The sequence below is a fragment of the Coregonus clupeaformis genome, chromosome 35 (assembly GCF_020615455.1).
Source record: "Coregonus clupeaformis isolate EN_2021a chromosome 35, ASM2061545v1, whole genome shotgun sequence".
Taxonomy (NCBI): domain Eukaryota; kingdom Metazoa; phylum Chordata; class Actinopteri; order Salmoniformes; family Salmonidae; genus Coregonus; species Coregonus clupeaformis.
The window spans coordinates 32,815,585-32,838,882 of NC_059226.1; the positions used below are offsets into that span (position 1 = coordinate 32,815,585).

Sequence of the window (23,298 nt, forward strand, 5' to 3'; positions counted from 1 at the left end):
ACTTATTGGTGAGCACATTAAACCACCGTCTATCCTGTAGTGTTTTGTCTTGCCAACGTAGTGGTGAGCACATTAAACCACCGTCTTTCCTGTAGTGTTTTGTCTTGCCAACGTAGTGGTGAGCACATTAAACCATGTGACACAGACGGGGAGTCACTTGGTCGTGAGGATTCTCCATACCACGCTGTCTCGCCATAACAATGATGTGATTGTTAACGTAGCTACAAGGAGCTCTGGCTCAAAGCAGCCTCATAAATGTTTTCAGTCAGACATTCACACTTGAACTACAGAGTTGAAATATCTAGCCAATAACATTTTTGAATTGAATAACATTGCTTGTAAACTTCAGAGCTGCAACGATTTGACGGTTTGGTTTAAAGGCAGGTACAAACACATGCTAATAGTAGTCATGGCTCCTGCTCCAGAGTCTACACATTCTGGGTCATGCGAAACAACGTCGTCATCTCACTGGCTTCTTTTCTGGCCAGCTCTCATTGGCTATTGCTGATCACCGTTCTCAAAAGTTGTCGTTGCACATCTCACACTACAAGAGCATTTGAGATTTTATAAAAAAATATTGTGATGGCTCAAAGACGAGATGGGTAGCCCTCAGATTGCATCTCTGACCCGCTCACATTAAACGAGCGTCGGTGACGGCCACACGCCCCGAGTAGGCAACGGCATGAGGACTTTGTCTCCCATCTCAAGAACTTGTCTGGGACAGCTAAATCGAATGTCCGGCTTAACCTGTGATGCTGCAGTGTCTGGACCAGTGTAGTGTTACCATGATACTAATGTCTGTGTGTCTGTGTGTCTGTGTGTGTGTGTGTGTGTGTGTCTGTGTGTGTGTGTGTCTGTGTGTGTGTGTGTGTGTGTTCCCCAGCTCAGGTGGTGCTGCAGTGTCTGGACCAGTGTAGTGTTACCATGATACTAATGTCTGTGTGTCTGTGTGTCTGTGTGTCTGTGTGTGTCTGTGTGTCTGTGTGTGTGTGTGTTCCCCAGCTCCGGTGGTGCTGCAGTGTCTGGACCAGCGTCATGTGGCAGAGAGCAGCCAGGCTATGCTGAGGAAGCTGGGGGTCAAGCTGATACAGAGACTGGGTCTCACCTTCCTCAAGCCGCGACTGGCCAAGTGGAGGTGAGACGCACACACACACACACACACACACACACACACACACACACACTGAGGTAGGGGTCAAGCTGATGCAGAGACTGTGTCTCACCTTCCTCAAGCAGTGGAGGAGACACACACACTCCCTAAATGTTCATTTGGGAGCCTTTGCCGTAGAACATTTCCTAAAGGAAACACTGTGTGGAGACTTTGTGTGTTTGCTTCTCATTCAGGTACCAGAGAGGTAGTCGCTCCCTGGCAGCCAACCTGTCCCAGTCCCAGTCTGGCTCCACTGTAGAGGCTGTTAGCCCAGACATGGAGACCCAGAGCCAGGAGGAGGACTATGATATCCCTGAGGAGGTGGAGAACGTCATCGGTCAGTCAGCATTACTCTCTCTTTCTCTCTCTCTCTCTCTCTCTCTCTCTCTCTCTCTCTCTCTCTCTCTCTCTCTCTCTCTCTCTCTCTCTCTCTCTCTCTCTCTCTCTCTCTCTCTCTCTCTCTCTCTCTCTCTCTCTCTCTCTCTCTCTCTCTCTCTCTCTCTCTCTCTGTGTCTCTCTCTCTGTGTCTCTGTGTCTAATTGGTTTTAATGATCTTATGTTCAGTAGGGAGTGCAACATCCTGAACTGCTTGACCAATAACAACACAGATTGACATGTTCTGTTGCAAAACATTTTGTTAGGGTGTGCCCTACTGAACTTGACCCACGTCAGGTCTGTTATGCTGTTCAGTCACAGCTATTCAGGTAGTGACTCTCTCTCTGTCTTTTTTATTTCACAGAGCAGCTGTTGGGTGGGCTGAAAGACAAGGAGACCATCGTCCGCTGGTCTGCAGCTAAGGGGTAGAACCTCGTTGTCACATTTTATTAACAGTGATAAACACTAATAGTCGGTCTTTCAGAAGGTAGAATGATGCCTATAGGCAGGAGCACTGAGTAATGTCTGTCATGTTGATGATGTACGTAATAAATTACTCTTATGTGGGTGGCACCTGAACAGACAAAACGCCTAAAAGCCAGAAAACTGCCTATAGGCAGAAACACTCCCTCATGTTGATGAAGTACATAATAAATTACTCTTATTCATGTGGCACCTGTTTAGACAAACCTAAGGTAAGATCCAACATGTCTTCTCAGTATTGGGAGGGTGACGGGGAGACTCCCCAAGGAGCTGGCTGGCGATGTGGTTGGATCAGTGTTGGAGTGTTTCAGGTAACAACTGCTGCATTTACAGCTTTGCATTCCATCTGTGTTATGTTATGCTGTTTGTCTGTGCCACTGGGGAGAACATCCTATCAGACAATTTACAGAGATATGTTAAGGTATTAAAGCTCCGAAATAGTCGTTCTGATTCACATGTAAAATAGCCTTTTGAGTGGGCGGGGAGCTTTATATTCATGAGCTTGCCTTGACTGACAGGTGTTTGAAACGCCTATGTCAAGAAACTTGGATGCAGTGTTGTAGTAAAATCATCTCAAGCAAAAAGAAAATCACGACAGCTGTGATGGAAACCGAAAGGTTTAGGTGACATTTTATTAAACGGCGACAGATAATTTCTTCGTTCGACATGGTGGGTTCTTTTTTTGTCTGTAAAATTAATTATGCAGGAAATGGCGGTGGAAATGCCTTTATGCGCAAATATTGATAAAATAACCATCATATCGAAGTAAATTTGGAGTCACGCAATGATATGATATGGTGTGTGGTCCTCCCACTACCACTCGGGAAAGCATGCAGTTTATTAGGCTACAGATGAAATAAGTTATGATAAACTTCACAAGGTGATGAGCTTAATGCTCCTTTCCAATAAATATGGAGGGTCTTATTCTGGTGACGTGATGATCGATGCTTGGCTGCTGTTTGACAAATAAACATCTCCTCGCTCTTATCCAACCTACCTGCACTGTGTTTGCTGTTGGCCAGAGCGCAGGTGCCAAGACCAGACAAAACTATCGGTAGAGTTGAAAATGCGATGTAAACACAATGAACTTTTTTTTGATTTTTATTCGGTACATGAAAACGTAAGCGAAAAAGTACATTTTGTGTGCACTATGTCATTACGCACTGATTTCTATCCGCAACAGGACCTTTTGGTGGAAACATACCACTGGTGGGAAAATGCACATATTTTCTTTATGCGGATTCTAGAATATTCACATGAAAATCTGTTGCCAATTGATGGAAAGCTAGCTACTGATGTAACAAAAAAATATCTACATTTCTCGTTTTGGCATGTCTCTTGTGATGCGGTTCACAGCAACACTGACGGATGTGTTGAAATGACAACTGCATCAGAGTTTTGAACGACCTTTCCTTTTAATTATATTTGCTGACACCCTACAGTCACATCTTGGCACCAGCAGAGTAGCTATCTAGCTATATAAACCACGCCCCTCTGCAAACACGCCTTCTCTGATGTTGGTTACAAGGCGCTACTTATTTAATTTAGGTAAGAGAATATCATGTTACCATTGGTGTATTAAAATGAGAGTTGGGATGATATCGCCTTAATAATCCCACCTCCAGAATCCAAGTGTTTGACATGGGGGAGGGGACCAGTAACTTTATGATAAAACTTGATCAATGTAGAAGCAACAGTCATTTTTCATACTTTGGTCATCACATTTTGATCTGGTTTCATCCAAATATCGTCCAATTTCATGAAAAACATGATTTTGACTGTTCATGACCTTTAAGGTCAGTTTTGCGGAGCTCAGGTCAGTTTTGCGGAGCTCAGGTCAGTTTTGCGGAGCTCTAATGTTATCCTTTGTGTGTTTCTGTTGTAGTTTCCAGGAGACAGACAACGCGTGGCATGGAGGCTGCTTGGCCCTGGCAGAGCTGGGGAGAAGAGGCCTGCTGGTGCCCGCTCGTCTCCCGGACGGTACGTAACAACAACCCTGCACATACTTTGCTAGAGCAGTGTGCGGGAGCTTCTTGTATATCAACTACTACTACACATGTCCTCTGTACCAGCAAAGCAACCCCTAGACTGCACTTCCCTTCTCCATAGACCCTCAGTCACAACAGCCAGACAGAACAACAACCCATGGATAAATATGGACAGATTTTATTTTAGTAAAGCTTTTTTTTTAGGACAGTATTACATATATACACCTTATCCCATCACCATGCACCCTGTAGTATACAACATATTATAGTCACTTAAATAGTTCCACCCTTGTTATATACAGCGTTCTGTGATCAAATGCAAAGGGTTAACGTTGATATAAAAAGGCTACCCTGGGCCAAGTCAGTGCAGGTGAGAAGGTTTTTGACAGGGTTTCCCCAGTCCCTATAGCCTACGACAGACACCATCACAAGATGTTGGTTTAAAACACGAGTCCATAGAGGTTCAACTGTACAGCTCCTTTACGTCCTGGTCCTAGACTGGGGGGCCACTGTTGACTGCCTGTGCCAGGTGAATGGGGATTGGTTCAACTGGCACTTTAGTGTTCAGCAGCAGAGAGGTCTCCTCCTCAGTGCTCTCCCTTCTCCTGTCTCCATCACCACCCTGGCCTTCTTAGTCGGTCTCTGTTTCTGAGGTGCTGTAAGCTTGGTGTTTTTCCTGGCTGGTAGCTGGCTCTCTCCCCTGGCAGCTCTCTTCACCCCCCTAGCCTTGGCACTAGACTGTTCAGCCTGGCCCTCGGCTGTGTGTACCTGTTTGACCTTCTTAGAGAGGCCTGAAGTTGTGTGTTTCACCTCCCTGGTGAGGGCTGTGGTTGTTGGGGGACAGGGGCAGCTATGGCTGCCAGAGTCTGTTGGTGTTGGACGTACTGACAGGCTGTCTGCTGCAGTAGAGCGGAGGCTGGAGGAGGAGGAGGAGGAGGAGGAGGAGGAGCTAGCCAGCTGGCAGAGAGCCAGGGCAGCAGTCTGTCTCTGTTGGTCACTGGGCTCCTTGTCTGTTTGGGTGGGAGCTGGGCTGGAGCCCTGTTGACTGAGACCCACTGCGATTAAGGCGGCCATTTTGGAGCAGTGATCTGGACTGGAGCCCTGTTGAAAACCTCCTGAGGTGGCCATTTTGGAGCAGTGATCTGGTCTGCCTGGTGTGGCCCTAAGGCTGAGGTTTAATGGCAGGTCCTCCTCCGTGTGCCGTGTTTCAGGACAGCTCCTCCTGCTGGTGAGGAGGTCAGACTCCTGGTCCTTTTTGGAGAGGTTCAGGGGGATCAGATCTTCCTCAGTATCTTCAGCCTCATCATCCTCATCTCGTTCAGATGAGGAGTCGTTGCTTTCGTCAGAGGTGGAGGGCTCTGCGCTGTCGGCTGCCGACCTGAATGAGGAAGGAAGACATGGAATATGCTTAGACAGATACGATTTAGACATCCAATGATACAGTTGAATTGACTATTTAGAGCTTTAGGTGTTTTGGCTGGTAAAGAGCTTTGAATTTGAATGAACAATGAACCAGTGTGTGAGGAGAATGCTTGTGCATGTTGTATCATCGCTTACCCTCTTTCCATGTGCGTCGTCCCCACTTGCATCAACAAGCGCTGTGGTGCGTCCTCTTTGCTCGCGTCTACTCTGATTGGTTGAGAGGCTGGCTCTGGTCCTCCTGATTGGTTGACAGGCTGTGGTTCCCCCAGGACAGTGTATCCGGAACCCTCAGTAGTGTCTCTCTGGGTGAAGGGGTGTGGAGGGCTGGGTCTGTCAGGGGAGCCCAAGGCAGAACACCCCTCCATGGGGCTTAGTCTGATGGGCTTGTCTCCGCTCTGCTCCCCCTGGCTGTTCCCTTCCTCAGTGGGTCTACTGTGAGGTTCACCATGGAGCCTAGGGTGGAGGTAGAAGTCATAGTCCCTAGGTCCCAGGCCGGGGCCTGGTCCTGGGCCGTACACATCCAGAGGAAGGTACCTGGAGCCTGGGATAGGGTGGTGGGGGTGGTGGTCTGGGGGGCAGTACAGGCCATAGGGCAGGTGGAGACCGTATCTGTAGGGGTACGGTGGGATGTCAGAGGGGTGGGAGTGGTCCGGGTTCAGGGGTATCACAGGTCTTTGTGGGGTCTCCAGGAAGGTAGGCCGGTAGGTCTGGGAGTTTGGCCCAGAAAGGTGATGTGTCCCTGGGATGAAGTAGGGCTGGTAGAGGGGGTGGAGGGCCGGGTGGTGATCGGGAAATGGGTAGGGAGGGTACTCGGTTATTATGTGCGGTGGGAGGGGCTTCAGCGGCATGGAGGCTGCGGCCATTGGGCCCCAGGGGAAGGTGGGGTTATGGAATGATGGCATGGGCGGAGTCAGAGACGGTTCCTCTGATTGGTTGTTGGGCGACATTAGCCCGCCCTCTGGGTTCTCCCGATTGGGTGTGACTTGGGAGAAGGCTGACGGGCGTGGCAAAGTCTTGGCCTCTTTGAGTTCCCTTGTGTCTGATTTGATCACACTCTGAATGTCCTTTCTGACTGGACTCCCACACTCCTCCTCTCTCTCCTCTTTCTCCTCCTTCTCTTCTCTCCTGTTCTCCACTCCTCCTCTGTGACCCTCAGGGGTCATGACCCGCTTCACAGGAAGTGGGCCTGAGTTCTCTTTCAGGGTTAAAGATGACAGTTTGTCCTTGGCAGGGCCAGGGGTCTTGGTCTGCCTCCCTGTGTGACCCCCTTTCTGAGACACCAGTGATATGGAGTTCTTACACAGGTTGTACTTCATGTGGTTGAAGAGGTGAGACTTCTCGTTGCAGGTGAAGGGGCACTGGAAACACTGGTACTTGTAGGGCTTGCCTGGGGGCCGTGGGATGTAGTGAGGCCTCTTGGGCTTGCGCTCCTGAACGGTGAGCATTTTGGATCTGGTGTGTGTGCAGTTTCACTGGAAAGACAAGAGGAGGAGATAACAGATTGATGGATTAGTTGTGCTGTACGTTGACATGCATTTATAATGCTTTCTTTACATCATGTCATTATGTGTACAATGAAATGTGTTTTAACGCTTTGGTTTCTTTACATCATTAATGATCTTTAAGGAAATGTCAGGGTATATTAGTATTTTAGGACCTTTTGTTAATTATCCTTTTGTTGAAGTTTGTTAACACCACATTCTCACAGCGTTTACTAAGTAGGATTAACATAGCTAATAGTCTAGTTTAACTGGTTCAACTAGAGGAGAGGAGGAGGAGGGAGGAGAGGAGGAGAGGGGGAGGGAGGGGGAGGGGGGAGAGGGAGAGGAGGGAGGAGAGGGGGGGGGAGGGAGAGGAGAGGAGAGGGGAGGGAGAGAGGAGGGGGAGGAGGGGGGAGGGGAGGGGGAGAGGAGGGAGGAGAGGGGAGGGGAGGGGGGGAGAGGGGGGGAGGGGGGGGAGGGGGAGGGGAGGAGGGGAGAGGAGAGGAGAGGAGAGGAGAGGGAGGAGAGGAGAGGAGAGAGAGGAGAGGAGAGGAGAGGAGAGGAGAGGAGAGGAGAGGAGGAGGGTAGTTAGGCTAGTTTACACTGACTTCTCCTCTCCTCTGGCTGTGTCCTTTATCTGCTCAGGCCAAAGAAACAAGATGCCTCCCTAAAGTCGTGATACATATAGTCTAGTCCACAAATATACATCCACACCTGGATCTGTCCAAAACGGATCAAGCCAAGCATCCTAGTATGAAATGTAGGAGTATTAATTGAGTCAAACTTGTGACAGATGGACAGATAGTAGTGAGGGTATGCCTGTGTGTGTATAGAGGCACTCAGGTTAACCTATTTCACTAACCGTTGCTCTGTATGTTATGTTTGGAACAAGGAACAACTGTCCAACTTTCACAGTATGCAAACCACCTATATGTTATTTCCATAGACCCATCACTGTCGTGGGTGGCTGGTTACGTCTCTCTACATAGACCTATCACTGTCATGGGTGGCTGGTTAAGTCTCTCTACATAGACCCGTCACTGTCGTGGGTGGCTGGTTAAGTCTAGAAAAAATCATAGACCTCACCCAGCCTAGCAGACCTGCATCATAGACCTCACCAAGCTTAGCAGACCTGGAGGGCGTGTAGCGACATGCTCCTCTCACTCTCACTAAACTCTCCGCTGCCTGCCTGAAGGCGTGGGAACCGAAAGGCACCTGTTTCCCATGACTACACCTGCAGTGCAGCAGGATGCAGCCGATACGGGGCTGTAGGCATAGCTCTATTACGGTAGGCAGCTAGGCTATCTGAGGAGCTCATCACACCAGATCAACCTTGTAGCGAGAGTATGACTGGCCTTCTGACAGCATGGTCTTCCTGGAGAGACTGTTACTCAGGAGTCAGGGGCTTACGTACAGGGAAAACTGTGTGTGTGTGTGTGTGTGTGTGTGTGTGTGTGTGTGTGTGTGTGTGTTTGCACATAGTAAACTGACTAAGATGCACCAGAATAAAGGGCATTTTAATGCACATCTAAATTGAAACTGGTATTCAAATGAGAACCATCTCAGTTTAACGGATTAATAACAATTCCGATTTTTTCCTTTGAGAAAGAGCTGTCACCTAAGGCCATGTCTTCAGGTTTAGGACACACACACACACACACACGGTTCAGGGCTCCGCCTAAAGAGACTGAACTGTTCCGTCACACACTGTCGCAAGAAGTCGTCTCTCAGGTTCCTGCGAAGGTGTGGTGCAGAACGGAACGCCACTCCCTTCTCAAGAAGAGAAATCGGTTGGAAAACCTTTTTAGTTGTAATATCTTGCTTTCATTATCTGGAACATGGCCAACACTCATATTCTACCAGATACAAAGCCCCTCACAGAAACAACTCCATTTTCTTATAGTTTTCCAACTTTCCCAACTCAACCCCCCCCCTCATCCATATCTTACCAGGTGTTCTTTCTTAGTGAACATCTGGTTAATCTAAACCATCAACATGTTTTAATCATTTCCACGTCCTATAGTCCACTTCCTCTGTCTCAGACATAACAAGCCAGTGTTGACTGTTGAGCTAATTGCCAGGCGTGTTTGTGGGTCCGTCCGTCAGTACCATGCAGGCAGTAGGTTATTAGAAGACAGGTAACAGGTGGCATAACAGGTGCACAGTCTCACCTCACCCCAAATACACCTGTAGATTCAGCTTCACATGTACACCCGCACACACTGAACCACAGGCAGGTTACAAGGTACCGTTCAAGCTGGATATGTGGAATAAAAAACTGCTTGTCGTGATCTGAAGAGCCCGATCACATTCACCAACTGCCGTTTCCCTTGGCCGGTTAAACCCGTCGTAGTTAGGTAGTGAGAAAGTAGTCTTACCTGCTCTGTTTGTGAGGACCAGCCAGTAGTTCTGTAAAAATCTCTCCAGTAGTGTCCCGAGTCCCAAATGTGTGTGTGCTCTCTGCTGCTTGGTCTGTGGTGAGTGGTGATCTGACTTCCTGTCTGTGAGATCTTGCCTGTCCTGTTACCTTGGACTAGCTACCTAGGGGGCAGAGCCTACTTTATCCTAACAGTAACAGTAGGGCCCTGAGTGGGCGTGGCCTCCAACTGCAACAGTCGGGCCCTCAGGCAACATCCATCCTAGCTGAATATTAGTCAGGCCCTGAGCCACCATTTATATGATGGGAGAAAACATCTCTCTCTCTCTCTCTCTCTCTCTCTCTCTCTCTCTCTCTCTCTCTCTCTCTCTCTCTCTCTCTCTCTCTCTCTCTCTTCTTCATGGGAAACACAACAGAGCAAAGCTTAGATATACTTCTCTTAAATACGCAATCATGAGAGAAGTGTTTTAACAGAAGTTCCCACAACATTCCGAGGATGTTGTTAGACATTGGCAATAATGAAAAGGTCATTTGCATCCAGGCAAATAAGGGTGTTGTTGGGAGTGGCACTGGTGTTTGGCTCTACCTGTGCCTTTATAATGTTCAGTGTCAACCCAAATCAAACAAAAGTGTTGTTGTTTTTTTTTTAACGCGCGTGAACACGCTGGAATTAGAAATGCACGGTAGCGAAATGACGGGCTGCGAGCGTCAACGCTGTCGACGGCGTCGTGTGCTTCAAATTAGAAAGCATGTCTATATTTGTCGTGTCTACTCGAAGCTGCTAGTGAGTGGATAAATCGACCTTGTGTTACGTCTGGAATTGACATAGTTAAAAAGTGTCTATTTAGTGTTGATAAGTTTAGCAGCCAGTAACTATAGTATATATTTGAAACTTTATGCCTACCTACCTTTTGTTGATTTCGTGCACAGGCATATAGCAAAGGCAGGCTGCAACTGGGAAACTGAAGGAACGTTCTAGAGAGAATACTGCTGTAGAAAGAACGAGACTAGCTAAATTCTTTATAGGCCTACAGTGCATTCAGAAAGTATTCAGACCCCTTGACTTTTTCCACATTTTGTTACGTTACAGCCTTATTCTAAAATGGATTAAATTAACATTTTCCCTCATCAATCTATACACAATACGCCGTAAGCAAAAACAGGTTTTTAGAATATTTTGCAAATTTATTAAAAATATAAAACAGAAATACCTTATTATCATCCTGTTTCCATTGATCATCCTTGAGATGTTTCTACTACTTGATTGGAGTCCACCTGTAGTAAATTCAATTGATTGGACATGATTTGGAAAGGTACACCCCTGTCTATATAAGATCCCACAGTTGACAGTGCATGTCAGAGCAAAAACCAAGCCATGAGGTCGAAGGAATTGTCTGTAGAGTTCCGAGACAGGATTGTGTTGAGAAACAGATCTGGGGAAGGGTACCAAAAAATGTCTGCAGCATTGAATGTCCCCAAGAACACAGTGACCTCCATCATTCTTAAATGGAAGAAGTTTGGAACCACCAAGACTCTTCCTAGAGCTGGCCATCCGGCCAAACTGAGCAATCGGGGGAGAAGGGCCTTGGTCAGGGAGGTGACCAAGAACCCGATGGTCACTCTGATAGAGCTCCAACGTTTTTCAGCGAAAGGGACTAGGAGATTAGTCAGGATTGAGGGAAAGATGAACGGAGTAAAGTACAGAGAGATCCTGGATGAAAACCTGCTCCAGAGCGCTCAGGACCTCAGACAGGGGCGAAGGTTCAGCTTCCAACAGGACAACAACCCTAAGCACACAGCCAAGACAACGCAGGGGTGGGTTCGGGACAAGTCTCTGAATGTCCTTGAGTGGCCCAGCCAGAGCCCGGACTTGAACCCGATCGAGCATCTCTGGAGAGACCTGAAAATAGCTGTGCAGTGACGCTCCCCATCCAACCTGACAGAGCTTGAGAGGATCTGCAGAGAAGAATGGGACAAACTCCCCAAATACAGGTGTGCCAGGCTTGTAGCTTCATACCCAAGAAGACTTGAGGCTGTAATCGCTGCCAAAGGTGCTTCAACAAAGTACTGAGTAAAGGGTCTGAATACTTATGTAAATGTTATATTTCAGTTCTTTTTTTTTTATACGTTTGCTAAAAGTTTTTGCTTTGTCGTTATCGGGTAGATTGAAAAAATCCATTTTAGAATAAGGCTGTAACGTAACAAAATGTGGAAAAAGTCAAGGGGTCTGAATACTTTCCGAAGGCACTGTACATAGCGAACACAACAAATACAACTATATCACTTTATTAATGACCTACATATTAAGTTGTAATGAACTGCCTGTACACTACTTCTGAACTCTTTATAAATGTTAGCATTGTCTCTCTCGCTCTCACTCTCTCTCTCTCGCTCTCTCTCTCTCTCTCTCTCTCTCTCTCTCTCTCTCTCTCTCTCTCTCTCTCTCTCTCTCTCTCTCTCTCTCTCTCTCTCTCTCTCTCTCTTTCTCTCTCTCTCTCTCTCTCTCTCTCTCTCTCTCTCTCTCGCTCATCTCTCCCTCTGTCTAACCTCTCTCTCTCTCTCTCTCTTTCTCTCGCTCTCTCTCTCTCGCTCTCTGTCTCTCTCTCTCTCTCTCTCTCTCTCTCATCTCTCCCTCTGTCTAACCTCTCTCTCTCTCTCTCTCTCTCTCTCGCTCTCTCTCTCTCTCTGTCTAACCTGTCTCTCTCTCTCCCTCCAGTGGTGCCTCTGATCCTGAAGGCCCTGGTCTATGATGAAAAGAGAGGAGCGTGTAGCGTTGGTTCTAACGTACGGGACGCAGCCTGCTACGTCTGCTGGGCGTTTGCCAGGGCCTACGAGCCCACCGAGCTAAAGCCCTTCGTCACGCAGATCGCCTGGTAACACTTCTCTACTTCTTCATCGTCCTCCTCTGTCTCTCTGACCCCGATTCAGGGTCAATTTCCTTTTTTCATTCGCTCAATTCAGATAGTGAATTGAAATTCAGTTCATGAATTGATGTCAATTGAAGATTTGTGTTTAAACTTGCACATCTCAAGGTAGGATTCTGGCCTAGTAGAGAAGGTTAAACATGGGCTTTTAGATGACAGAATGTTTCAAATATAATAAACATGTGTACTGTGGTCGTTATCATAGTTCCCAGTAACAACAGTGTCGTATGTAATGTGGTCGTTATCATAGTTCCCAGTAACAACAGTATCTTATATACTGTGGTCGTTATCATAGTTCCCAGTAACAACAGTATCTTATGTACTGTGGTCGTTATCACAGTTCCCAGTAACAACAGTATCTTATGTACTGTGGTCGTTATCATAGTTCCCAGTAACAACAGTATCTTATGTACTGTGGTCGTTATCATAGTTCCCAGTAACAACAGTATCTTATGTACTGTGGTCGTTATCATAGTTCCCAGTAACAACAGTATCTTATGTACTGTGGTCGTTATCATAGTTCCCAGTAACAACAGTATCTTACGTACTGTGGTCGTTATCATAGTTCCCAGTAACAACAGTATCGTATGTACTGTGGTCGTTATCATAGTTCCCAGTAACAACATTATCTTATGTACTGTGGTCGTTATCATAGTTCCCAGTAACAACAGTATCTTATGTACTGTGGTCGTTATCATAGTTCCCAGTAACAACAGTATCTTATGTACTGTGGTCGTTATCATAGTTCCCAGTAACAACAGTATCTTATGTACTGTGGTCGTTATCATAGTTCCCAGTAACAACAGTATCTTACGTACTGTGGTCGTTATCATAGTTCCCAGTAACAACAGTATCTTATGTACTGTGGTCGTAATCATAGTTCCCAGTAACAGCAGTATCTTATGTACTGTGGTCATTACCACAAGCCTCTGTCTCTGCCTGCTCCTCATCCACACCTCAGCATGATGAAACCATCTCTCTCTGGCTGCTAAGCCATACTACGTGTCTAACTCGTTTGGTTTGGAGCGGTGTCCGGGCGTATTGTATTTCACTGGCAGGCAGACAGGCAGGCAGACGCTCCTTTGTCCCTGAAAGGTTTAAAGTTGACTGAAGGTCTTGTGTTAATGTTACTGTGGATGAGTGGGTGTTCCTTGCCATGCTGAGGAGAGAGTGATGAGAGAAGAGGAGAGGAGGAAGTGATGAGTGGAGGGCCTTGGTTGTCAGTCAGGTATCTATGTGTGTGAAGGTTCAGGTGTCAGTCAGGTATCTCTGTGTGGGTTCAGGTCTCAGGTGTCAGTCAGGTATCTCTGTGTGTGTGCAGGTTCAGGTATCAGGTGTCTGTCAGGTATCTCTGTGTGTGAAGGTTCAGGTCTCAGGTGTCAGTCAGGTATCTCTGTGTGTGTGCAGGTCTCAGGTGTCTGTCAGGTATCTCTGTGTGAAGGTTCAGGTCTCAGGTGTCAGTCAGGTATCTCTGTCTGTGAAGGTTCAGGTCTCAGGTGTCAGTCAGGTATCTCTGTGTGTGTGCAGGTCTCAGGTGTCTGTCAGGTATCTCTGTGTGTGAAGGTTCAGGTCTCAGGTGTCAGTCAGGTATCTCTGTGTGTGTGCAGGTTCAGGTATCAGGTGTCAGTCAGGTATCTCTGTGTGTGTGCAGGTTCAGGTCTCAGGTGTCAGTCAGGTATCTCTGTGTGTGAAGGTTCAGGTGTCAGTCAGGTATCTCTGTGTGGGTTCAGGTCTCAGGTGTCAGTCAGGTATCTCTGTGTGGGTTCAGGTCTCAGGTGTCAGTCAGGTATCTCTGTGTGGGTTCAGGTCTCAGGTGTCAGTCAGGTATCTCTGTGTGGGTTCAGGTCTCAGGTGTCAGTCAGGTATCTCTGTGTGGGTTCAGGTCTCAGGTGTCAGTCAGGTATCTCTGTGTGTGAAGGTTCAGGTATCAGGTGTCAGTCAGGTATCTCTGTGTGTGAAGGTTCAGGTCTCAGGTGTCAGTCAGGTATCTCTGTGTGTGTGCAGGTCTCAGGTGCCGTGGTCCTCTGTAGCTCAGCTGGTAGAGCACGGCGCTTGTAACGCCAAGGTAGTGGGTTCGATCCCCGGGACCACCCATACACAAAAATGTATGCACGCATGACTGTAAGTCGCTTTGGATAAAAGCGTCTGCTAAATGGCATATTATTATTATTATATTATTATTATTATATTAGGTGTCAGTCAGGTATCTCTGTGTGTGTGCAGGTCTCAGGTGTCAGTCAGGTATCTCTGTGTGTGAAGGTTCAGGTCTCAGGTGTCAGTCAGGTATCTCTGTGTGTGTGCAGGTCTCAGGTGTCAGTCAGGTATCTCTGTGTGTGTGCAGGTCTCAGGTGTCAGTCAGGTATCTCTGTGTGTGAAGGTTCAGGTCTCAGGTGTCAGTCAGGTATCTCTGTGTGTGTGCAGGTCTCAGGTGTCAGTCAGGTATCTCTGTGTGTGTGCAGGTCTCAGGTGTCAGTCAGGTATCTCTGTGTGTGAAGGTTCAGGTCTCAGGTGTCAGTCAGGTATCTCTGTGTGTGTGAAGGTTCAGGTCTCAGGTGTAGCTCTTAGCATGACTCCACACCTGTCCTACCTGTGTCTGCAGAGAAGTTCACATTAATTTAGATGCCCTGCTCCTCCCTCCCCTCCCTCCCTCCCTCCCTCCCTCCCTCCCTCCCTCCCTCCCTCCCTCTTTCCCTCCCTGCCTCCCTCCGTGGACGTGTGTGGGCCTGTGGGCCCCTGTGACTGTGCAGACCAGCTCTGCAGTGTCAGTTTGAACGCCCCCCCCTACACACACCAGCCTCCTGTTCATTCCCAACCCTGCAGCCAGCCCTGCCAGGTTTCGCCTGGCGCGGTTGGTTTCGGTGGCTGTTTGGTAGCAGGGCTCAGGCATGCTCGGTCCTGCTCCTGATTTCATCAAGGCCTCATTACATTTTTATTCCTTTAGTGTGCCGTTTGCATGCAACACAACTGTTTGTTGTCACGCACGCACAGGGGTGTGCACGCACGCACACAGACGGTGTGCTTGGTCACTATTAGACACTGTCACTCAGGATAAGATGCAGGATGTCCTCGGGGAACTCTCCTCCTCAGATAACTATCTCTTTCTTTCTTTTCCCCCCCCAGTCCGTGGACTGTTGCTCACTGAAACCAGAGTGGTTAGTCAGGTTAGTGTCCAGGGACAGAGAGAACAGAGTTAGTCAGGTTAGGGTTAGTGTCCAGGGACAGAGAGAACAGAGTTAGTCAGGTTAGGGTTAGTGTCCAGGGACAGAGAGAACAGAGTTAGTCAGGTTAGGGTTAGTGTCCAGGGACAGAGAGAACAGAGTTAGTCAGGTTAGTGTCCAGGGACAGAGAGAACAGAGGTAGTCAGGTTAGGGTTAGTGTCCAGGGACAGAGAGAACAGAGTTAGTCAGGTTAGGGTTAGTGTCCAGGGACAGAGAGAACAGAGTTAGTCAGGTTAGTGTCCAGGGACAGAGAGAACAGAGTTAGTCAGGTTAGTGTCCAGGGACAGAGAGAACAGAGTTAGTCAGGTTAGTGTCCAGGGACAGAGAGAACAGAGTTAGTCAGGTTAGTGTCCAGGGACAGAGAGAACAGAGTTAGTCAGGTTAGTGTCCAGGGACAGAGAGAACAGAGTTAGTCAGGTTAGGGTTAGTGTCCAGGGACAGAGAGAACAGAGTTAGTCAGGTTAGTGTCCAGGGACAGAGAGAACAGAGTTAGTCAGGTTAGGGTTAGTGTCCAGGGACAGAGAGAACAGAGTTAGTCAGGTTAGGGTTAGTGTCCAGGGACAGAGAGAACAGAGTTAGTCAGGTTAGTGTCCAGGGACAGAGAGAACAGAATTAGTCAGGTTAGTGTCCAGGGACAGAGAGAACAGAGGTAGTCAGGTTAGGGTTAGTGTCCAGGGACAGAGAGAACAGAGGTAGTCAGGTTAGGGTTAGTGTCCAGGGACAGAGAGAACAGAGTTAGTCAGGTTAGTGTCCAGGGACAGAGAGAACAGAGGTAGTCAGGTTAGTGTCCAGGGACAGAGAGAACAGAGTTAGTCAGGTTAGGGTTAGTGTCCAGGGACAGAGAGAACAGAGTTAGTCAGGTTAGTGTCCAGGGACAGAGAGAACAGAGTTAGTCAGGTTAGGGTTAGTGTCCAGGGACAGAGAGAACAGAGTTAGTCAGGTTAGTGTCCAGGGACAGAGAGAACAGAGTTAGTCAGGTTAGGGTTAGTGTCCAGGGACAGAGAGAACAGAGTTAGTCAGGTTAGGGTTAGTGTCCAGGGACAGAGAGAACAGAGTTAGTCAGGTTAGGGTTAGTGTCCAGGGACAGAGAGAACAGAGTTAGTCAGGTTAGGGTTAGTGTCCAGGGACAGAGAGAACAGAGTTAGTCAGGTTAGGGTTAGTGTCCAGGGACAGAGAGAACAGAGTTAGTCAGGTTAGTGTCCAGGGACAGAGAGAACAGAGGTAGTCAGGTTAGGGTTAGTGTCCAGGGACAGAGAGAACAGAGGTAGTCAGGTTAGGGTTAGTGTCCAGGGACAGAGAGAACAGACTTAGTCAGGTTAGGGTTAGTGTCCAGGGACAGAGAGAACAGAGTTAGTCAGGTTAGTGTCCAGGGACAGAGAGAACAGTGGGAGAGCAAACAGAGCCTGGGGCAGTTTCTCCCTCCCTACCTGGCTGGCTGCCTGGCTGGCTGGCTGGCTGGCTGGCTGGCTGCCTGGTTGGCTGCCTGGCTGGCTGGCTGTCAGAGGGACTGCTTATCCTCAGCAGCCTAGTTCACACACCTACACCTTCCTATAACACTTAGAGGGAGGACAGAAAGAGATTGTGAAGGAGGAAAGAAATAGTAGAATGATTTGTAAGGAGAGAGAGAAGAGATGAGATGTCAACGGTTTGATCAAAGACCACTATCAGTGACTACAGGAGCGTCCCAGAGTCAGTGACTACAGGAGGGGAACCCAGAGTCAGTGACTACAGGAGGGGAACCCAGAGTCAGTGACTACAGGAGCGTCCCAGAGTCAGTGACTACAGGAGGGGCACCCAGAGTCAGTGACTACAGGAGGGGCACCCAGAGTCAGTGACTACAGGAGGGGAACCCAGAGTCAGTGACTACAGGAGGGGAACCCAGAGTCAGTGACTACAGGAGGGGAACCCAGAGTCAGTGACTACAGGAGGGGAACCCAGAGTCAGTGACTACAGGAGGGGAACCCAGGGTCAGTGACTACAGGAGGGTCACCCAGGGTCAGTGACTACAGGAGGGTCCCCCAGGGTCAGTGACTACAGGAGGGTCCCCCAGGGTCAGTGACTACAGGAGGGTCTCCCAGGGTCAGTGACTACAGGAGTGTCCCCCAGGGTCAGTGACTACAGGAGGGTCCCCCAGGGTCAGTGACTACAGGAGGGTCCCCCAGGGTCAGTGACTACAGGAGGGTCCCCCAGGGTCAGTGACTACAGGAGGGTCCCCCAGAGTCAGTGACTACAGGAGGGTCCCCCAGAGTCAGTGACTACAGGAGGGTCCCCCAGAGTCAGTGACTACAGTTCCTGACATTTAATCCTAGTAAAAATTCCCTGTCTTAGGTCAGTTAGGATCACCACTTTATTTTAAGAATGTGAAATGACAGAATAATAGTAGAGAGAATGATTTATTTCAGCTTTTATTTCTTTCATCACATTCCCAGTGGGTCAGAAGTTTACATACACTCAATTAGTATTTGGTAGCATTGCCTTTAAATTGTTTAACTTGGATCAAACGTTTTGGGTAGCCTTCCACAAGCTTCCCACAATAAGTTGGGTGAATTTTGGCCCATTCCTCCTGACAGAGCTCGTGTAACTAAGTCAGGTTTGTAGGCCTCCTTGCTCGCACATGCTTTTTCAGTTCTGCCCACAAATGTTCTATAGGATTGAGGTCAGGGCTTTGTGATGGCCACTCCAATACCTTGACTTTGTTGTCCTTAAGCCATTTTGCCACAACTTTGGAAGTATGCTTGGGGTCATTGTCCATTTGGGAGACCCATTTGCGACCAAGCTTTAACTTCCTGACTGATGTCTTGAGATGTTGCTTCAATATATCCACATAATTTTCCTTCCTCATGATGCCATCTATTTTGTGAAGTGCACCAGTCCCTCCTGCAGCATGATGCTTCCACCCCCGTGCTTCACGGTTGGGATGGTGTACTTCTGCTTGAAAGGCCCCCTTTTTCCTCCAAACATATCGATGGTCATTATGGCCAAACAGTTTTATTTTTGTTTCATCAGACCAGAGGACATTTCTCCAAAAAGTACGATCTTCGTCCCCATGTGGTGTTGCAAACCGTAGTCTGGCTTTTTTATGGCGGTTTTGGAGCAGTGGCTTCTTCCTTGCTGAGCGGCCTTTCAGGTGTTGTCGATGTAGGACTCATTTACTGTGGATATAGATACTTTTGTACCTGTTTCCTCCAGCATCTTCACAAGGTCCTTTGCTGTTGTTCTGGGATTGATTTGCATTTTTGTACCAAAGTACGTTCATCTCTAGGAGACAGAACGCGTCTCCTTCCTGAGCGGTATGACAGCTGCGTGGTCCCATGGTGTTTATACTTGCATACTATTGTTTGTACAGATGAACGAGGTCCCTTCAGGCATTTGGAAATTGCTCCCAAGGATGAACCAGACTTGTGGAGGTCTACAATTTTTTTTCTGAGGTCTTGGCTGATTTCTTATGATTTTCCCATGATATCAAGCAAAGAGGCACTGAGTTTGAGGGTAGGCCTTGAAATACATCCACAGGTACACCTCCAATTGACTCAAATTATGTCAATTAGCCTATCAGAAGCTTCTAAAGCCATGAAATCATTTTCTGGAATTTTCCAAGCTGTTTAAAGGCACAGTCAACTTAGTGTATGTAAACTTCTGACCCCCTGGAATTGTGATACAGTGAATTATACGTGAAATAATCTGTCTGTAAACAATTGTTGGAAAAATTACTTGTCATGCACAAAGTAGATGTCCTAACCGACTTGCCAAAACTATAGTTTGTTAACAAGAAATTGTGGAGTGGTTGAAAAATGAGTTTGAATGACTCCAACCTAAGTGTATGTAAACTTCCGACTTCAACTGTACATTCCCTGCCTGTGTATCAGTGGATGTTTACCTGTCCATCAGTTTGTGTCCCTCCCTGTCTGTCTTCTCAGTGCTCTGGTGATCACTGCTGTTTTTGACCGAAACATCAACTGTCGTAGAGCTGCGTCAGTGAGTGACCTCTCTCTCTCTCTCTCTCTCCCTCCCTCTCTCTCTCTCTCTCTCTCTCTCTCTCTCTCACTCTCTCTCTCTCTCTCGCTCTCTCTCGCTCTCTCTGTCTCTCTCTCTCTCCCTCTCTCTCTCCCTCTCTCTCTCCCTCTCTCTCTCTCTCTCTCTGTCTCTCTCTCTCTCTCTCTCTCTCTCTCTCTGTCTGTCTCCCTCTTTTTCTCTCTCTCTCTCTTTTTAGTACATGTTTCAAACCATGCATCAAGGTTGAGATAAATTCAGTTTTCAATTCAATAAATCCAGGGAATTCATTGAAATTCAATTAATACATTTAAAAACCATCATTTAAAATAATGGGCAATTTTTTTGTATTTATTAATTAATTGAATTTTAATTAACTTCCTGGATTGCCTGAATTGACCCTAACCCTGTCATTTCTGTCAGATCTCACTACTGACTATAATCTAACTTCTAACTGTCTGTTGTTCTCCCTTCTCTCCCAGGCTGCCTTCCAGGAGAATGTGGGAAGACAGGTTTGTGAACCCAGTTACCAAAACCATAAGTTATTATTACATGACTAACGCTATGATACACAGTAAATTAGAGTTGCAATGATCACCTGCCATCCAGGTCTAACTGTAACATGTCCTGACTGTCACCAAAGTTCTTTAAACAGATCAACAACTGGTTGTAATGATCACCTACCATCCAGGTCTAACTGTAACGTGTCCTGAATGTCACCAAAGTCCTTTAAACAGATCAACAACTGGTTGTAATGATCACCTACCATCCAGGTCTAACTGTAACGTGTCCTGAATGTCACCAAAGTCCTTTAAACAGATCAACAACTGGTTGTAATGATCACCTGCCATCCAGGTCTAACTGTAATGTGTCCTGACTGTCATCAAAGTCCTTTAAACAGATCAACAACTGCCAGAAAAACAACATTATGTGCTGATCAAGAGATGCCTACACTGACTTGGCCACAGGCATAGATTAATATGCTTTGTGTGCTGCCAGCACTTACCAAGCTGGGCATCAGATCTAGTGTCTAATTATCAAAATGTGATTACCATTGGGATTTCATATTGTTCAACTGTTCATATCATTTAACTGTTCATATCATTCAACTGTTCATATCATTCAACTGTTCATATCATTCATTGTGGCTGATAGTGTACACCATGGGTTTACTGATGGACACAGAGGTGTTTTTGCCTGAGACCTGGAGATTTGTGCTAGCTCCCTGGTCTAATGCATAGGCTTTAGCTCAGTGGGCTAACAGGAGACCTGGGTTTGAACCCAGCCGGTCACACTGAAACACTGTTCTCTTGGTACATAAGTAAAACCATAGATCTGATCCCTCTCTCTCCAGGGCACGTTCCCCTACGGTATTGACATAGTAGTAGCAGCTGACTACTTTGCTGTTGGGAACCTGAACAATTGCTACCTGACCATCAGGTGAGTTAAAGATACTCAGCTTTTGCCTCTGGGGGAGCTCCTGAACCAAAATGGGCCTCCTAAGGTTTCCCTCCAACCATTTCATGAGGATGAATTACCTGACGCGTGATAAAAGTCACAACCGGGCTGATGGAAACGAGACACGTCGGTACAATTTCATATTTATCGACAGACAATTTGTTTCTTCAACATGGTGGGATCTTTTTGTGTTGGTAAAAATGTATTATGTTAGAAATGGTGGTGGAAACGCCTTTATGCGCAAATATTGATATAATAACCATCATATGGAAGTAAACTTTGAGTCCCGCGATGATATGCTGTGTGGTCCTCCCACTGCGACTCGGAAAAGCATTCCGTTTATTAGGCTACATATAAAATAAGTTATGATAAACTTCACAGGGTGGGTAAAGTGCACGGTGATGAGTTTAATGCTCATTCCCAATAAATATCGAGGGTCTTATTCTGGTGACATGATCGATGCTTCAATGCTTGGCTGCCGTTTGACAAAACATAATAATCTAGGTGTTATCCATAATAATGTAGGCTAGCCTACCCACATTGTATCTACAAGCTGTTGGCCGGAGCGCACGTGCCAAGACCAAAGTTGACAAAACCATCCGTAGAGTTGAAAAACGCGATGGAAACACATTTTAACTTGCGAACTTAAACCGCTAAAGTCATTTCTATGTACACTACGTCTTCACGCACAGCTCAGGAATGAGGCACTGAAATGTGAAAGCCCCGCCTCTCTGTAGAATGTGACTGTCACCATAGGTACCCTAAGACTGCGTCACTGACTGCTTCTGAAATGGCGTCCTATTCTCCCTTCTTAAAAGTAGTTCACTAGGGAGCCATTTCAGACGCAGCCCTGCCTCACTGTGGAATGGGACCGTCGCCATCCTAACCCTATGAGTGACGTTTCTACCGCCACCTGTACTTTCAGAGTAAACATTCCTCCCACGTCACGGAGCAAACCGTGTTAAAGAATGTAGCCCCGGGGTATACCTACTACACTTCTGACTGTAGCAGCAGATTACTGTTGAGGCCCAAGATGTTGTTGAGGAAATAAACTGAGAATATGTACTGTAGGGTGACGCTAAATGTTGTTGTAAAGCAGCCTTCAAATAGCTGTGTCCAGCACTGTAGTTAGCTGTGTCCAGCACTGTAGTTAGCTGTGTCCAACACTGTAGTTAGCTGTGTCCAGTACTGTAGTTAGCTGTGTCCAGCACTGTAGTTAGCTGTGTCCAACACTGTAGTTAGCTGTGTCCAGTACTGTAGTTAGCTGTGTCCAGCACTGTAGTTAGGTTTAGCTGTGTCCAGCACTGTAGTTAGCTGTGTCCAGCACTGTAGTTAGCTGTGTCCAGTACTGTAGTTAGCTGTGTCCAGCACTGTAGTTAGCTGTGTCCAGTACTGTAGTTAGCTGTGTCCAGCACTGTAGTTAGGGTTAGCTGTGTCCAGCACTGTAGTTAGGGTTAGCTGTGTCCAGCACTGTAGTTAGCTGAGTCCAGCACTGTAGTTAGCTGAGTCCAGCACTGTAGTTAGTTAGTGAACACATTTATGTTGTCGCACCAAATGCCTCTTTATTGTGGTTTTCCCCACAAGCCGTCTGTTGTTCACCATGTTATAACATTACCTGTAGTAGTAGTAGTAGTAGTAGTAGTAGTAGTAGTAGTAGTAGTAGTAGTAGTAGTAGTAATAGTAGTAGTAACAACATTACCTGTAGTAGTAAAATAGTAATAACCTCTTGTCTCGTTCTCTTCAGTGTATACATCGCCAGTTTCCCAGAATACACCAGGCCCATGATAGACCACTTGGTAGCCATGAAGATCAACCACTGGGACGGGTAAGGGCCTTTCCTGTCCTCCTCCATGTCCTTTAGACTTTAATCAAATACTTTCAAATACTGTACTTGATTTAGTTTGCCCGCTACCATGGAACCAATGGAATAGTCCCAGAAGCTAAATCAAGTACACCTCAAGTTAGTATTTGGAAGTATTTGTCATATGTGTTTGGCCCAGGTCGGATGTCCGTATGCCAGCCTGCTGCCATTTAAAGCATTCATACTGTATGTAGCCTATTAGTGTTGAAGCAGGTGAAATTCTCCTCCGCGTGTTTCTCTGTTGTGTTGCAGGGTGATCCGTGAGCTAGCAACAAAGGCTCTGCATAATCTTACGCCTCAAGCACCTGATTATATGGCCGCAACAGGTGAGCTATGTCATTCATGCTGTTCCCTACCCGCTCTAACATCGTTGTCTTACTGTGGAATGGACTGGGTGACGTTCAGCTGCAATCACTGTTGTTGTGTCTGGGTCCTTACATCTGTCAAGTTATTTTATTTTATTTTTTATTTAGAATGGTATTTGATTGAACACATAGGGAACACACAGAGAGAGGTCAAAGGGCAGTAGGCTAGATTGGACACTATGGCGACATCGTAGACGTGTGCCGGA

The 23,298-nt window shown here is 47.0% G+C and overlaps 2 protein-coding genes across 2 annotated transcripts in view; one reads left to right on the forward strand and one right to left on the reverse strand.

Annotated features, from left to right (window-relative positions):
• The window catches only part of LOC121551492 (tubulin-specific chaperone D), a 67,124-nt gene that overhangs the window by 14,378 nt on the left and 29,448 nt on the right, over positions 1–23,298 (forward strand). Inside the window, exons 10-20 of the mRNA XM_041864185.2 lie at positions 1,003–1,135; positions 1,345–1,487; positions 1,890–1,950; positions 2,245–2,319; positions 3,894–3,988; positions 11,993–12,149; positions 19,336–19,393; positions 19,891–19,920; positions 20,763–20,848; positions 22,611–22,691; positions 22,980–23,053. Coding sequence (XP_041720119.2) covers positions 1,003–1,135; positions 1,345–1,487; positions 1,890–1,950; positions 2,245–2,319; positions 3,894–3,988; positions 11,993–12,149; positions 19,336–19,393; positions 19,891–19,920; positions 20,763–20,848; positions 22,611–22,691; positions 22,980–23,053 — 993 coding nt within the window. The remainder of the gene's footprint in view (positions 1–1,002; positions 1,136–1,344; positions 1,488–1,889; positions 1,951–2,244; positions 2,320–3,893; positions 3,989–11,992; positions 12,150–19,335; positions 19,394–19,890; positions 19,921–20,762; positions 20,849–22,610; positions 22,692–22,979; positions 23,054–23,298) is intronic.
• On the reverse strand, positions 4,174–9,425 carry LOC121551493 (zinc finger protein 750). The gene is made up of 3 exons (XM_041864186.2): positions 9,278–9,425; positions 5,554–6,890; positions 4,174–5,374 (listed from the first exon to the last, which is right to left on the reverse strand). The coding sequence occupies exons 2-3, from the start codon at positions 6,861–6,863 to the stop codon at positions 4,561–4,563; spliced, it is 2,124 nt and encodes a 707-aa protein (XP_041720120.2). The 5' UTR covers positions 6,864–6,890; positions 9,278–9,425; the 3' UTR covers positions 4,174–4,560.

Coding starts and splice junctions, on each gene's coding strand:
- LOC121551493 (XM_041864186.2), bottom strand. CDS start 6,863: ATGCTCACCGTTCAGGAGCGCAAGCCCAAGAGGCCTCACTACATCCCA. Junction 5,375..5,553: donor ACGACGCACATGGAAAGAGG/GTAAGCGATGAT, acceptor TTCCTCATTCAG/GTCGGCAGCCGACAGCGCAG.